We start from the raw sequence: 16,828 nt of genomic DNA, 5'->3' as shown, positions 1-16,828 counted from the left end.
TACCCAAAAGGACTGCTAAATTTGCGACGCGAGCAAGGTGCTAAATACACTAGCTTGAGTTATTAGATGAAAATAAAGGAACGGTGGAACTTCTGAACGGCAGAACGGCGGAAGATGCTTAAGCATGGAATGACGGAATATCCTAAAAAAGCACAATGACGGAATAAATAAAACGCAGAATGCCTTGTTCTATGAGACAAAAGTCTGACAAAAATGGAATTGCGATGAAATAATAAAACTATTTAATGGTAACAGGCAAAATTAAAATAATCGTGCTTAAATTATTATTGGAACCCCGAGGACAGAGAAACCGTGAAGTTTTTTAGCAGGCCTCTATAATTATTATTATTACTATCTGTTGCCGCCATGTTGTGGTGTTATTTGTTGTCAAATACGTATTCCTTTTTTTCTTTCTGTCGCATTTTCATCAGGTTCGTTTGCTTTCATTGAGTTTGTTTGTTTGTTATCGTCGCATTTTCATTAAGTTCGTTTGTTTCTACGCTCGATATATTCTACGGTATTCCGTTACCTTTTTTCGAATAATTTCTCTTTATTTGTATATCCGTATAATTTCTGTCGTGTAAAGTTTTAGTCATTCGAGCTTTATCATTAAACCGTGTCCAACCATTGCTTTTGGTTTTTTTTTATCGTCTCAAGTTAGCATTTCGCCGGAATCTCGTACAATCTACATACAAGTTTTTCAATTTCTTTATGTATAATTGTAGTAAGTTATTGTTTATAATTTTATTTTAGCAACCGCTCCGCTTCGCTTCGTTTTGTTGTATTTGTTATATCAAAGAGCGTGTATCAGTTGAACATGTGCGAGTGCTTTTGGCCGCCATACTATCGTTATCATTCTTACTATTATTAATATCATTATTTGTCACCATTTAATTATTGCTTAGATGTCAATTGGTTACTTCATTTTTTAATCGTCTTTCTCATGTGGAACAGGGTACTCATAAATATGAGAGATGCTTCAGGTTTTCTGTTTCCATGTGAACAACACTACCTTCTATCATTATTGTACAACCTCTATTTCTCTTCAATGCTATAGTAATGTGCTACATCAGTAGCCACATGCAGTCTCAGACAAAATGTCAACTTTCTGCATCATCACACCCCGCACTCAACTTTATCATGGAAGTAGCAATCAATGGCAAACTGCCCTTCATCGGAATCGAAGTTATGAGGATGGGTAGCCAAGTTAGAGCATGCGTCTACAGGAAAACAACAGATAAAGGTCTTCTTCTCCATTACTAAAGCCATGTGGACAATAGGGATAAACGATCTCTTCTAACGACTATGTTAAATCGTACACATCGACTCTCATCTTCACCTGACCTTTTCGCTGACAACCTGAAAGAGATCTTTCTAAAGCTTAAGTACCCTGAAAGACTCATGAACTGTGCAATCACCAGATTCATCGAGTCTCATGACCGAAAACAGGCGCTTGAGGTTAATAAGCCTGTTCGAATCATTATACCATTTAAAGATTAACGGCCAGCCGACATAGTACGAGGACAGCTGTCCAATCTCGCAAAGAAAATGAACTGCGATTTGTGCCCAGTGTTTACGAGCAAGAAAATTGATGATGAGATCAAAGTGACAGAATCCAAACCACCTCTTGTTAACGAACAATGCATTGTTTATAAATACAAATGTCATCTGTGCGATGCAGATTATGTGGGCTATACGTGCCGACGCCTACATAACTCAGCGCATCAATGAGCACAAGCATTCTGTCATAGGTAAACACCTTCGGGACGTACACAATCTAAGGAAGAAAGATCTTCGTGACCAATTCACCATCCTCAAGAAATGCCGTCGGAAGCTGGATTGTTTAACTGAATTTATGAAATGCTCTTCATCAAAGACAGAAAACCGACACTTAACACTCAATCTGACTCCATCAAAACAAAACTTTTTATCCGACAGTTCAAGCGCACCACCCTTGTATTTTATTAACCTATTTTTATCTTTTATTTATCGTTTTCTACTTCTTAATCATATGCATTGAGACCTTCACACGTACTTTAACTATATAATGAACTCGCAAATGCATTTTTTTTTTAATTTGAGATTGATGGCATAGAGCCGTCGTAACGTCACTCTTTAATGTCGCTGGTTTTTATCCTTAATTGCATATCGAAAACTTTAGTTATTGCAATGGGAAGAATTATAATTATTCGCTGTTGATTATAATTACAAATATTCCAGTTTCCTTTTCTTCAGGGGCCAGTGCATGTGAGCAGCTTCACCTCTACCAAGAAGCCATTGGCTGGTGTCAGAAAGGATTAGCAGTATCCTTTGACGAATATGAAGATTTTTGTCACTCAGGTACCTAAGTCAAAAAGTGTAAAGTAGACGTTCCTTTTACGCTGTTGACTGTGATGAATATAAAGACCTTTGGTTACCCGGTGACTTGTATTTTAGACGGCTAACAATAACAGATTTCATCTTAAACAAAGCCTTTGCCTGAATGGGTGACTTTTAAACACCTCCGTATATCTAAACCATTCTTCCTTCCCTTCTATTTACTGAGGAAATAGATTCAAGAGACAAACAAGGGTTTATAGGCTGACCACTCAGAATCACGCATGTATTTTTTCCCAAATGTGGAAACGGAGGTTAGAGAAATATTATGTCACGAAAGGTTATAACTGGGAATAACTCAGTTGATGAATATAGAAGCTTAAATGGTAAATGCGCAGATGACTCCGCACACTTTTTGTTGCAAGTTTTGTTCGTGGCACCATCGGTGAGGGTGGACTAGTTGACATTGGTGTTGACAGTTTCCTGGTGAGGGCATGTGAGGGCGGAGGACTTGAGAGCTTGCAATGGTGGGGGTACTGGTAGTTTTGCTCGAGGTCGCTACTCCCACTGCTGCTGCTTCTGTTACTACCATCATTATCACTACCAGTGATAGAAGTTGTAGAAGTTGGAATAATTCTGGTTGTATAACTTTTAGCTCTAGCGGCTAATTTCAATTTCTGTAGACTGAACGCTGACATGAGCCTGGTTGTGTTTGAATTTTTATTGTGCCAAAAAACGACCCCAAACTATTTTTACAAGTAAAGTCTTTGACTTGACCTTATAAAGATGGACCACAACAACAAGAAGTTACTTGATTTGTGGACCCAATGTGTTACTGAGTCAACTGATGGGACAGATGAATCAGGAAGTAAACAGGAAGTAAAGACTAACCGTGACAAAAACAGCGCAGAAAGCGAGGTACGTGAACAGTTACCACATCAAAATTTAATGAAAACCAATGCGCAACACGGAAAGGGGCGCTCGATTGGTGTGATTTCATGGAAGACGGACCAGTTCGACGTTTCCATAGATGTAAAAAAGTATTTCCTATGTTTGCGATGTCTGGAGTGTGTTTAAAATCTAAGGCATTTTGGCAGTTGTATTTTGTACAAGGCATTGTCCGAGCGTTGTTCACCTATTAATTTAACGCTGATAGTCTTTATTTGCTATTTATAATGATTTAATTTATTTATTCAGTTTTCATAGACTCTTAAGTCCTGTGCGTAAAGCTCGAAAAACGACTACCGGGTCAAAAGATTTTTCACCTTGAAATGCCTTAAAGAGAAATGTCCTCAGTACACGCCCAGCTGGCACGGTTGGATAAATTTAGCTGCACAACATAAGCTCGCAAGTCCGCCTCATATAATTAGCTATCTACAGAAGTAATTAAGGATAGGTCAGCCAAGGGGTAAACAGGCCTTATTTGCAATTTAAATTAGTACCTTTTAGTATGTAAGTACTATACTTCTATAGTTTTATTTAGCTCCATTACTAAATCATTTCAAACAGTTTTTTATAGTTGCAAGTTTACAGATCTTATTCGCAATTTAACCTAGTTTTGAGAGGTTTAATAGTTATATAATTTTATGCAGTTCCATAATACTACATCATTTTAAACATTTTTATAAAGCTTCTAGGTTTATTTATCTATCTTTTCTTTCCTGACTGACCTGTAAACTAGTTTTACACAGCTAAGTCTCACCCACGTTAGTAAAGTATGTCTGTATGTAACTATGTATGTTTGATGTCTGTTGGTAATTAAAATATTTCTAACTTCAAACCTTAGGATATAAAGATCCACAAACAACTATCTCAAACAGCTATCAAGAAGGTCCTCCATCACGAGAACAATTCGCATCTTTCTATCAAAGTAGGGGAAAGAGCTGGAGAGGGAAATAGTTACGGCGATCTCGGCAATGCTTATGATAGCCTAGGAGATTTCCAAAGGGCCCTCCAGTATCATGAGCATCGTCTAAAAATTGCCAAAGAAGTGGGAGACAAGGCTGAAGAAGGAAAGAGTTACTGCAATCTCGGCAATGCTTATAACAGCCTAGGAGATTTCCAAAGAGCCATCCAGTATTATGAGCGTCATCTAAAAATTGCCAAAGAAGTGGGAGACAAGGCTGGAGAGGGAATCAGTTACGTCAATCTCGGCAATGCTTATCATAGCCAAGGAGATTTCGAAAGAGCCATCCAGTATCATGAGCGTGATCTAAAAATTGCCAAAGAAGTGGGAGACAAGGCTGGTGAGGGAATGAGTTACTGCAATCTCGGCAGTGCTTATCAGAGACTAGGAGATTTCCAAAGAGCCATCCAGTATCATGAGCGTGATCTAAAAATTGCCAAAGAAGTGGGAGACAAGGCTGGAGAGGGAAAGAGTTACTGCAATCTCGGCAATGTTTATTATAGCCAAGGAGATTTCGTAAGAGCCATCCATTATCATGAGCGTCATCTAAAAATTGCCAAAGTGGGAGACAAGGCTGGAGAGGGAAAGAGTTACTGCAATCTCGGCAATGCTTATAACAGCCTAGGAGATTTCCAAAGAGCCATCCAGTATTATGAGCGTCATCTAAAAATTGCCAAAGAAGTGGGAGACAAGGCTGGAGAGGGAGTGGGTTACTGCAATCTCGGCAATGCTTATGACAGCCTAGGAGATTTGCAAAGAGCCATCCAGTATTATGAGCGTCATCTAAAAATTGCCAAAGAAGTGGGAGACAAGGCTGGAGAGGGAAGCAGTTACTGCAACCTCGGCAGTGCTCTTTGGAGTCTGGGAGACCTGGAAAGAGCTGCCAACTTTTATCTTTCTGGTATAGGAATCTTTGAAGCTATCCGAACCAGTTTGCGGCTCAATGATGATTGGGAGATTAGCTACCGCGATATGCAAAGGGATGCACATAACTGTTTGTGGCGTCTTCGATTAAAACAAAATCAAATTTTTGATGCACTTCTCTCTGCTGAACATGGACGTACACAGGCTCTTAATGATCTTATTTGTTTTAGGTATGGCTTGGGAGAGACACAACTTCGGCCTCACACCCCACGGATTTCTGATCTTGAGGTCCTTATTAGTGATGCTGTATCAAATACAGTTTTTATGGCGGTAGATTGTGAGGAATGCAAAATATTCTACTGGTTTATCAATAGCTTACAGGATATTCAATTGAGAAGTATCGAGATGAGTAGTTATTGCTCGTTCAAAGATGTCAATAACTTAATTGAAAGCTTAATAAATACAACGTCAAGAGAGTTTAACAGAGGTGTTATCAAATGCGAAAATCGTTCTCTTGATGAGCCCTACGATGAAGAATTGGTTAAGAAAAGGTCAGGTCATGCTGGTTACTCTCTTGAATGCTCACCGAATACTGCTTTGCGGAAGTTGTATGACGTTATCATTGAGCCGGTTGCTGATCTCGTCAACTGTAATGAACTCACCATTGTTCCCGAGAGCTCATTGTGGTTAGTCCCTTTTGCTGCATTGATGGATTCCGAGTCAAATTATCTCTGTGACTCTTTCCGAGTTCGAATGATTCCATCCCTGACTACTCTGAAGTTGATTAACGATTACCCGGAAGATTTCCATAATAAGAAGGGTGCTTTACTTGTGGGTGATCCATGTTTGGAGGGAGTTCTTTTCCAGGAGAGGAAGCTCAGTCCACTGCCATGTGCAAGAGAAGAAGTAACGATGATCGGGAGAATCCTTGGCGCTGATCCTCTTATTGGTAAGGAGGCAAAAAAAGATGAAGTATTGAGGCGACTTCCCTTTGTTGCATTGGTGCACTTTGCAGCACATGGCCGAATGGAAACAGGCGAAATTGCTTTAGCGCCACGAAGGGCCTGCTCATCACAGCCCTTTAGTGAGGAGGAGTTTCTTCTAACAATGAAAGATGTGCGGGATACTCAGATACGAGCAAGGCTGGTTGTGCTAAGTTGCTGTCACAGTGCTCGTGGAGAGATTAAGGCCGAGGGAGTGGTTGGAATTGCAAGAGCGTTTTTGTGTGCCGGTGCTCGCTCTGTTCTTGTGTCTTTGTGGGCGATTGATGACGGGGCTACTTCTGAGTTTATGAAACATTTCTATGAAGAACTGGTAACTGGGAAGCTGGCCAGCGAAGCTCTTAACCAAGCTATGAGGAGCATGAAAAAGTCTGAAAAGTTCAGCGATGTGAAGTACTGGGCACCGTTTGTACTTATTGGCGATGACGTATCACTGGAATTTAATTAGTTGAAGATGAAAGTGTGGGATGTTATAGAATGTAAGTAGGCAAGGTATATTTTTATGCCATATAATTTTAATTCTCTGAAAATGATCAAATCTGCGAGTAGCGAGCTGCAACGGCTCTTATGTCTGTAAGATGATTTGTTTTTAGTCAGTCAATCACAAAGTGTAGTTTGTTATGAGCAGCAGAATGATATTCAGCTTTAATCGAAGACTTCAACCAAAACGTTTCCAAGGATGGGCAAAGATAAACAGAATGACATGTACACTCTGTAACTTTCGGTTCGTGTACATTGTATATAAAAATGAATCAATAAATTGATATTACTTTAGGAACACATCCAAACCTGTGTTAAAATGAATATTTCCTATTTACGTTTCTGACTTTTTTTATCCTGTCTGTAGAAACGGTGATATTCTCGGTGTTGATTTTTTACAACCATTTGTATCCAACTTCTCCGACGACAGGAACTTTCTGAGTATCTTCAGTAGAATAGCAAGGTTTTAAAGGCGAAATGGCTTAGTTTTCAAACTTCCTAATTATCTCGGCATTCAACGATATTGTCTGTCATTGAACTGAATTAAGGTGTTGAGCTAGGTCTTTAAGTTATAAAGTTTTATTTCAAAATTTTAATTGCTTAATGCATGGTTTAAAAGACACCACAGTGTATTGCAGAATAGTGAGTGAAATATGGAAAATTGTATTTGTGACTTAAAACCGGATTTTTGATTTATTCTTGTTTTACTGATTACGAAGTGGGAGACAAGGCTGGAGAGGGAAAGAGTTACTGCAATCTCGGAAATGCTTACTGTAGCCTGGGAGATTTCCAAAGAGCCATCCAGTATTGTGAGCGTCATCTAAAAAATTCCAAAGAAGTGGGAGACAAGGCTGGAGAGGGAAAGAGTTACTGCAATCTGGGCAATGCTTATGACAGCCTAGAAGATTTTCATAGAGCCATTCAGTTTCATGAGCGTCATCTAAAAATTGCCAAAGAAGTGGGAGACAAGGCTGGTGAGGGAAAGAGTTACTGCAATCTCGGAAATGCTTACTACAGCCAAGGAGATTTCCAATATTGTCTGTCATTGAACTGAATCAAGCTGTTGAGCTAGGTCTTTTAGTCATAAAGTTTTATTTCAAAATTTTTAATTGCTTAATGCATGGTTTAAAAGACACCACAGTGTATGGAAAATCGTATTTGTGACTTAAAACCGGATTTTTGATTTATTCTTGTTTTACTGATTACGATTGAAATAGTTGAAGTATCTTATTTCAGTTGACGTACAACTAGGATTTAACTTAAGACGTACTGCGTGCTTCCTCGGGTAAAAAATTTTGGCGAATGTTTTGTTATTCAGGAATGAGTAGATGGAAGTTAAACTTCTAAGATTGTTGAAATAGTTTTTATTTTTCAAAGGATGATGTGCTTTATATAACCGCCTCCCGGTTAGCTCAATTGGTTAAGCACCGGACTGTTGTGCGGGAAGTCGAGGGTTCGAGCCCCAGCCGGACCAACACTCAGGGTCTTAAAATAATTGAGAAGAATATGCTACCTTTTTATAACCTCGATCAAGAAATGGTTAGATATTCTAGTCTTCTCGGATAGGGACGAATAAATGGAGGTCCCGTCTCCAGCATCTATTGATTATATAATTTGGTTAGGCAGGGGACGTTAAAGAACCCACCTCAAGAGATCACTGTGATGTGGTCTGGCCTGGTTACTGGGAATTGGGGGGAGGGGGGCATCCGTCATATTCGCCTTTATTTGATTGTAAACTGCTTAGCAGTCTTGTAAAGTCCCCCGTGCAGTGTTATAAAGTGCCATGAGTTCAAGATATGAGCGCTATATAAATACAAGTTGTTATTATTATTATTATTATTATTATTATTATTATTATTATTATTATTTGAAGGGCAAAGAAGCTTATCTCGCTAGTAGGTCGTGTAGGGGATGTTTTTCAACTTGAAAGCTTACAAATGTTTGACTTTCAATGTAAAATTTAATTCATTTTAGAGTAGCAATTCCCTTCTTGCTTAATTATAGCACCGAAGTAGTTTCTAAGCAAATTGAACTTTAAAGTCTAGAGTATCTTACCTTTATCATAGTATTTAGTTTTATCGAAGAGTTTTGAAATTATGTCAAAATTCTTATGTCTTTTTAACTTCTTTGAGGTGGATTTTTCTTTCACTGAGGCCTTTCTTTAAGGCCGGTTTTTGTAGCGAGCTAGGTACAGTGATTGGCTCGGGAAAATATTGTAATCTCTTTGATTTACTCTTTTATCTTGTAAAAATAAGATACACCTGGCGAATTTAAGGGTATAAATTTAAGCGTGTTCTTGGAAATAATTATCGAAATTATTCGTATTGCTCACTACTGCTAGCGGTAGTGGTTAACACTCTTGGTTAGATCGTTGAAATATAGCTGTGGCATCGCATTCTTTAAATGTTTTTGTCTTGTTGTTCTGCTCCACTGGCTAAGACCGTTTCCTTATAATTCAACAAAATGAAACTGTTAGGCATATTTCCTTTGCACTGCCTTTTTAGCTGGTAGTGTATTCTGATCGTCAGGGTGGGCGAGGAACTGAACAGAACTGTTAAAGGTGGCGGCAGCTTTAGGCGTTGAGAAGAAACGAACGCCAATGTTTATAGAACTCGACAAGAACAAAAGGAGTCATTTACGGCTTACATACACACTCGTGTTACAATTGGGGGGCAATGGAGAAATCCACCCTCTTAGAGCGTGGTGTCACTCAGAAAAAAAGGGTGTTGGTTAGTACAGATCACTTTCATTATTTTTAGAGTTATCCCTTTCCTTCCTTTTTTTTAACAAAATTGCGTTCATCACAAAAGCTATCTCTATTCCCTTTGCCATTTGACTGGTTATTGTTATGTGAACATTAGATCAAGGTTAGCCGATTGAGGAAAACTTACTTCCATTTTGAGAGAATGTCCATAAAATAACTTAGATGAAATTGACGAATCTCAAGGACTGAAACAGGAGCCTTCCTCCCTTTCTCCCTTTAATTTTCTCGCGATGTCACGTAAAAATTAGAGATCGAGAACGTTATTATCACACGAGAATGTTCGGGGTGCCACGAGCTGATTTTTTCAAAACCTGAACACCGATCATCATCGACTGACTCTGATAATGACCTCCGCTCAGGTTTTCCAATAGTTAGTTACTGCTACGAGAAATGACTTTCTCAAGTGCCCCATCCTAGAGACGATCACACTTCATGGTCGACTTTTTCATTCAGGGCTCAAATCATTGACTGTTGACTGAATAAGCTTGTTTCAAAAAGGATCTTGCTGGAAAGGAACAGATGTAGCTGCACTTTTCTATTTGTCAAACCAAGTAAGGATAACTAAGGGATCACGGGGTACCAGGTGATGGAAAACATATGTCAAGATCAAGGCTTGAGGTGAGATGAGGGAAAGCCTTCATACTTTAGTTATCGTACAAGGAGGAGGACGCCCCCGCCACAGAGGAACTGTCACACGTTAACCCATATTGATATGACAAAGTGGTCCTCAGTGTAATTCGAGCGTTATGCATGATTAGTTCTGAACTGGTTGGGATTTTGCCATACGAAAACGGTCATAAGCTGCATATTTTTAAACGCGTCCAATTCTTTGTGCCTGCTTTGTCTTTCTTTTGGGGCGTAAGCGCTATTTTCTGGCGTCGCATAGGTCTGTAAACCTTCCTCCAAGCTCCTCGCAGTTTTCATAATGGCGGATTATCGTGAAACATCCGTGACATCTCTAGTGACCAGTCCTGATTCATTATTGGTTTTCCTGGGTTTAGTTTATTTTTTTTCAGGACCTCACCTCTGTATCTCGACATTAATATTATCGATTTGAAAGTAAAACTACGTCGTCAAAAGTTCGCACATATGCGCTTACTCTGAACATATCTAACATATCTTTTGAAGAAAGATTTAAATCTAAATGGAAAAACCTACGAAGACTTACTTAGTGTCCTTGTTAAGTGTTATCACTTTGAATTTCTTGATTACTTTCCGCTTGATCACTAAGAGCAAAACCACAAACCTACTTTCTTCGATACTGGGATTTGACGAACGTAGTTAAACAAATTAGAGGTAGATCTTCCCTTCGCCGTTGAAGCGAAGACACGGGGGGTATAACGGTGCCCGTCAATCCTTTGTGATTCTAAAGCTGTCCATCGTAGAAAATAAGATGTATTAAACACGGACGTGTAATTAACTGGAAGGAAAATTTTAATGCTTATGGTATGGTCCTATTTCCTTATCCTTTCAGTCTTGCCGCTTGTTTAGTCTGATAAGAGGCTTACCTTTACACAATGACAACGCTTACTTCTACTCGGAGCTGTCAGCTCATGTCAACCCTCCTTTAATCCGCTGGTGTACGTGCGTTGCAAAAAACAGAACCGTGCTTCTATTAAGGAGCTCTTAAAAAAAATTACTGCAAACGGTGGTTAGGTGAGAAATTTTTACATGAAAGGTAAAAAATATTGCAGTTTATGTCTATAGTTCGCTATTGTACGTTAGCAATAATCCGCTCTTGCTATATCGGTCTTCAAACCTGACTGCCAACAAAGGCAGCTTGGCGAACTCCCTGAGCCAGATAGTTCTTCCAAATCACGAGCCGAAAGCGAGTGATTCTCAAGTGTCCATTATGTTCGATTAGATAGACATAGGTATTTTGGATTTTCTAAAACACACCTATACACTCGAGTCTTTGATTCTCCGCTGTTAGTTTCGCCCCAGTTCGGAGACGCCGGGAAGCTGCCTCACTGGTAGCTTCATAGATGAGGGTGTACTAGAATTGATTTCGACACAGAAGGTCTGTTCCTGGCGTTGAAATTCGGAACGTCGAAATTTCGCTTTGAACGTGACATCTCTTAAAGTAAGTCATACTAACGTTATTTTTAGCATATTTTTTCCAATTTTCCAAATGAATATGAGCGAAGCATAGACTTTAGAATGATGTCAACGTTTTCTACTAGAACACAAAGTATTATTTTGGAATAACAGGTCTCAGTTTTCCTTGGATATCGATCGTATATATCCCTCCTGGCTAGCAATTTAAGGAAACTCATGACGGAAGTGGGACCGAGGCAGCTGACATTAAATGGAAATTTTCCTGATGCGTTGAATGATAATAAAGCACAGATATACTTGTATTTCGAGCGTGGGCAACCTGTGGGACACTGTGGAATTACTTCGTGTTTAGCGGCTTTGGATATGTTATGCAACAGTCTCTTAGTATCGAAGAAGAGAAACAAAGCAGTTCTTTATGTTCATTATATAGTTTTGATATCTGTGAAACCACATTTATTAAAATTTTAAACAAGGGTGTGCTCATTATCTTTCACCTTGGATGATTGGAGGGGGGGAGGGAAGAGAGAAGGGCTTATGGATTTTGGTTACCTCACGATAAAATCTACCTGATCTCCCAAGGTTCTCTATTATTCTTATGTTCTCGCTCATTTGCAATCAATTTTATCTAAGTCTTCCCATAATACCCTGTTAGCAACCACTGATCCTCGATCCGATCCCCCAAAATCCTCCGATAAATTATAATAGTTTAAATTGATAATTAATGGTGGTCGCGATTTCCGCTCGAGTCCTCATTTCATTTTCTAAAGCTTTTAACTTTTTTTTTGAGACTTTAAAAATGTCGATTTGTTTTGTATGTTCAGTTAGGCGCGCGCAACCTGTCTATTTGTTTGTGAATAAGGAAATGCTTTGCTCAGCCAAAGGGCAACATCAATCTGTTCCAGAACTGTCAATGATGAAACAAAACTACACCAATACCACTTGAAGACCTGATATCAATAAAACAAACCATACAGCAAAAATTAACCTTCTTTTCACATGTGTTTATAGGTGAGGGAAAATGATAGTAAAGCTTACTATGGCATCTACGTAACAGTTATCCAGCTCTTGTTAATCCCGCGCATGAAGAAAACGTTGCATGGAGCGGACTTATAACTTTCGTAGCTTTTGGACAATGTCGGCGACGAAGTCACCAAAAGCGGCAGAAGACCGTCAAAAGAAAGAAAAGATAAAACGACCCTCTTGGGTTTACTGTGCTATACAAGCACAGTTGGCTTTCTTTCCCAGCTCTCAGAAGTCTTCCTTGATACTATTCATAGCGAAATCTCTTCGCTATATAATAAATCCTTTATTGAAAGTGCAACTGAACATGGAACGCAAGTCATCAAAAAACAATGCAACGCAACGTAGCGCACAACGTAATGCAAAAGTGCACCATTAGGAAACATATTTCGTTTCTCTTGGACAAGTCCTGATTTTTTCACTGTTGCGTGATCCTAGTGTTGCTTGCGTGACCTGCAACCTTTTGGGGCCGATGAAAAAAAAAAAACATTTTTTCACCCGAAGCTGCACCTGTCAAGGAGTAGGGAAAAAACCAAACCTTTAGGAAAACAAGATGCTTTTAACTTACACAGTAGCAAATAATAACAGGTTTGCAAAATGCCGAAGTCAAAATTTAATTACGTTGACTTTCCACGCTCTTGTACCACTCTCAACCCAGTCTTTCTCGCTGATTTGATCCTGAAAAAAACCCTAATAATGGCGCAGGCTGAAACAGGAATGCGATCGAGAATCACTATATAGCAGTAGATCAAAGTGAATGCAGCGAGCAAGCTTTTGAATGTGAGTACGTTGTTCCATTCAGCTGTAAGAAAAAATGTTCTTGCGCGCGTCTCATTCTATGTATTGCAGCTGAATATTACTGAAATTTGAATTAACCGTGGCTCCATATCTACCGAAAATTTTACTAGTTTTTGAGGCCTCGTACTTTTCAAAGGCTATATAATTAAACATGTGGTTGAGGATAAAATCTGAAGTGCAATTTAATTTTTGAGGCCTCATACTTTTCAAAGGGTATATAATTGTACAGTTGATTTAGCGTAGCGATGGTTTAGGATAAAATTTGTAATTTAAATGCAAACACTCAATTCCCACGTGTTCGGGAAAAAAATGTTCAATGTTTTTAGGCAAATTTTTACAAACCCCAAATTTTCATTTTTATTTCACGTAAATCCGTGTTATTTGCGTTATTTACTATGCTGTTGTCTTAAAAGCTTTTACTTCAAGATATTTGCAAGCTATTTAATATTTACATTGCTTCAGGTGGTTTAAAAGTGATAATCGATTCCAAATCGAGATTTTTATCCAGGTTGTAAAAGCTAAGATGTTTGCATAGATTGAATTTCAGTTTCTTTGTTTGTTTTTTGTGTTTAACCCTTTGTCCCTTTACAGAGTGACCAGCATCTAATTTCTCCCTATATTATCACCTCTGAATCACTTATTAGGGTCATGAGAATAAAAGAAATGATCACCAAGTAAAGAAGCTCTTGATGGTTACACAGATTCTCCATGTCAGCACCTTAAGAAATATATAGAAAACTGTATGGAGAATAATGTATTTTGATGTAAGGGTGTAAAAGGAGAATTAGTTTTTAAATCATTTGCTTGTTTTGTTTCACTATAAGATCAGATTGGCGAAGCCATTGTAGTGTCATAAGATCAAATCCCAGTCAACACACAAATGCCAAGATGTGTATGCTCATTTAGTTTCTTCTTTTAAATAGAGAAGTTATCTCACTTTCCCTTTGTGGTGCGGGCTGGGTATCTCCCATAATGGGTATATGGGAAATCTATAACAGCGACCCCTTGTTTAAAATATCCTGCTGCAACTGATATATTTATTGATTAAAGAACTTTTACAAGAGGAAAGTGTCAGAGTAATGAATAGTTCTTTTTGACCAAAACATTACTGTCATCTATCTATTTTTGTCATCAGAATATACTTTTAGGGATGGAGTAATGCAGGTATAGAAAAGTTTAGTCATTGTTTTTCCATTTAAAAAGTGAAAGGGGTATCATTTCAATCGAAAGTGAAAAGTCAGAAACTCCATTAACTGTACAGGCAACATTGTGGCCCAAAGCTGTGGACTTGTTATCTTTTTCACTGTTAAATCTTGAAATTGTCTTCTCATTCTTCAGCATTAAGATCAATGGCAAGAGCAAGGACCCTGAAATTACGATTCTTGGTACTTAGTTACACTTGTAACACTGTTAGTCTTGGTGACAGTGTCAAGAGAAACAACCTGGTTATGTTTACCATATTTCCTTGAATAAGTGCCCACAATCTAATAAGAACCTCTTAAATAAGCATCCCCCCTACTATCCTCACATACTTTCCCAAACAATAGGGATACAAGAAAAACCTGTTTTCATTGACACTTAATTTATAAATTTTTAAGCTTCAACTTAACAGCCAAATAAGTACAGGAGAATAATAAGTCCTCCCCTTAATTAAGCACCCCCCTCCAAAGCTGCTCCCCACCACCTTGAAGCCAAAATTTTGAATAAGTTCCTCTGCCTTTATTAAAGGAAGTACGGTACATCATAGCTATTAAAACATTTATGATTCCACCTTGTTTTCCCTTCAGGGTTCATGGAAAACATCTACATGGAAGGAGACCAAGTTATTCTATTAAGTGTTGTGGAGCAACCACATCTTCCATTTCTAGCTGGTACATATTTAAAGCTTTTTTTTAATCAAGGTCTGATTATACAATGTTTTTAAGTACATACTTGGTTATGAATTTTAGTGCCTTCAAAAATCATTCTTTAATTTATGCAGATGCTATGGTCATCAAGGAATGGAAAGATGAGGTCCACAGAATTCAGGGAGAGTTAAAGGCCTTGGAGAGGAAATATATTGATAGGTGTTCAGACCTGAGGGTATGGATTGAGTTAATTTTTAGTTGGTTGTTATCAAGATTAATTGCCCATATCTTTAGGATGGACCCCTAAATAGAAACAGTATCTATAATGATAGTGATGACAACCATAGTAACAACTTTATGCTAATGATAGGAATGATAAAATAAGACAAGAATGAAAAAGTACTGGCCAGTCTCATCCCTAATTTCTACCCTGATCCTTTTCCATCTTCCCTCCCCCCTTCCTTTACCCCCAGAAGTTTTCTTGACAAATTGTAGATAAATAATTATGTGCACAGTCAAAATAACTGAACCATCCTCCTCATCATCCTACAGGACACAACTCTTATCCACCTTCATCTCTCAAAACGTTTAAAGGTTTACCGGTAAAGATTTACAGGTAAACCTTACCGGGTTTAAAGGTAAACCGTCGGGCCAAAAAGGAATTGAACAACAAAACACAGCGCTACTTTACGCAAGGTAAAGCAGTGTAGCAATGCAACACAGTGTAGCTCACAAAGTAATTCAGAAAAGCACTATGGGAAGTATATTTCGTTTCTCTATGGACAAGTCCTGATTTTTTCTCTGTTGCGTGATGCTGTTGTGGCTTGCACGACCTTTATACTTACGGGCTGATGAGAAAAACAAACATTTTTTCACTTGAGGCTGCACTTGTCAAGGGGTAGGAACAAAACCAAAGCTTTACGAAAACAAGGAAGTCCAGAAAGGAATTCAGAGGGGGGAAAGGGGATCCAGGAGGGGGTCCAGGTTTCGTCTACGCCCCAGAGCTGCATTGGACGTAAAACCATACTTAATTACCTACGAAAGTCAGGTATCACAGGTCTTCACTCTCTGGTACAGTGAGCACTTGTCTCAAATCACTGAACTTCCCAATCGCTGATATTTCTACCTCTGATTCACTTTGCAGTTTCTAATCGGCAAAAAGATTAATGCAAGTTAACAACAAGGATTTCATGACATTGTAAACAACAAGGACTCAGAAGGACTCAAAATTAAACGACAGAATTGGATAACAACCAGATATCTTTAGCAGACGGAACGACATATTTACATTTTTTTAATTCAGAATATATGATGTGTAAAGTTACGCGAACAGACGAAAACAAAAACTTGTATTTGTAACAAGCAGGGCTTGCCTTTTCCTGCAAATACATTTGTTCTATAATTGAGAAATGGTTAACACCACAGCGTTCACGTAGAGCTGTGGATGCACGCGGGAGGTTGCTAAGCACGAAAGAAGCGTAACAGTCGCTCGAGACGATAGTCGAGAGCGACTCTAGCTTCTTCAGTAGTGTAAAGCTGTAGTGTTTACCATTTGTTTTATAACCCAAAAGACAATTTCTTGCGAAACATTAATTTGCTTATTTGGCAAATACTAGACACTGAATTGACCAATCAGAGCGCGCACTTTACGTAATTATACTATGAACTGAAATAAGAGAGTCATATCGTATTTTCCGGTGACTTGGTCGAAATACTCAACTCAAATAATTTAACGATAAAGCCAAGAATAGAAATAAACACGGTTGTTATTTTC

The 16,828-nt window shown here is 38.5% G+C and overlaps 1 protein-coding gene and 1 long non-coding RNA gene across 9 annotated transcripts in view; both read left to right on the top strand.

Moving 5' to 3' along the window:
- LOC111318859 (uncharacterized) overlaps positions 1–8,971 on the top strand; it is a 28,838-nt gene extending 19,867 nt beyond the window's left edge. For all 7 annotated transcript variants that reach the window (XM_088728238.1, XM_088728241.1, XM_088728237.1 and 4 more), the window contains 4 exons: positions 2,236–2,303; positions 3,103–3,234; positions 4,103–6,566; positions 7,287–8,971. In XM_088728238.1, the coding sequence (XP_088584364.1) occupies positions 2,236–2,303; positions 3,103–3,234; positions 4,103–6,535 (2,633 nt within the window). In that variant the 3' untranslated portion in view covers positions 6,536–6,566; positions 7,287–8,971. The remainder of the gene's footprint in view (positions 1–2,235; positions 2,304–3,102; positions 3,235–4,102; positions 6,567–7,286) is intronic.
- Positions 8,972–14,382: 5,411 nt separating this feature from the next.
- On the top strand, positions 14,383–16,828 carry LOC148727238 (uncharacterized). 2 transcript variants are annotated; one of them, XR_015989883.1, is made up of 4 exons: positions 14,383–15,078; positions 15,189–15,289; positions 15,607–15,750; positions 16,199–16,828. It is a non-coding gene; the product is annotated as an uncharacterized LOC148727238 (long non-coding RNA). The 2 variants fall into 2 exon arrangements; XR_015989884.1 differs by having other exon boundaries at positions 15,607–16,828.

Source organism: Stylophora pistillata, chromosome 7 (assembly GCF_964205215.1).
Source record: "Stylophora pistillata chromosome 7, jaStyPist1.2, whole genome shotgun sequence".
Taxonomy (NCBI): Eukaryota; Metazoa; Cnidaria; class Anthozoa; order Scleractinia; family Pocilloporidae; genus Stylophora; species Stylophora pistillata.
The sequence above is the reverse complement of the archived record's forward strand: the minus strand, read 5'-3'. Positions and strand labels throughout refer to the sequence as shown.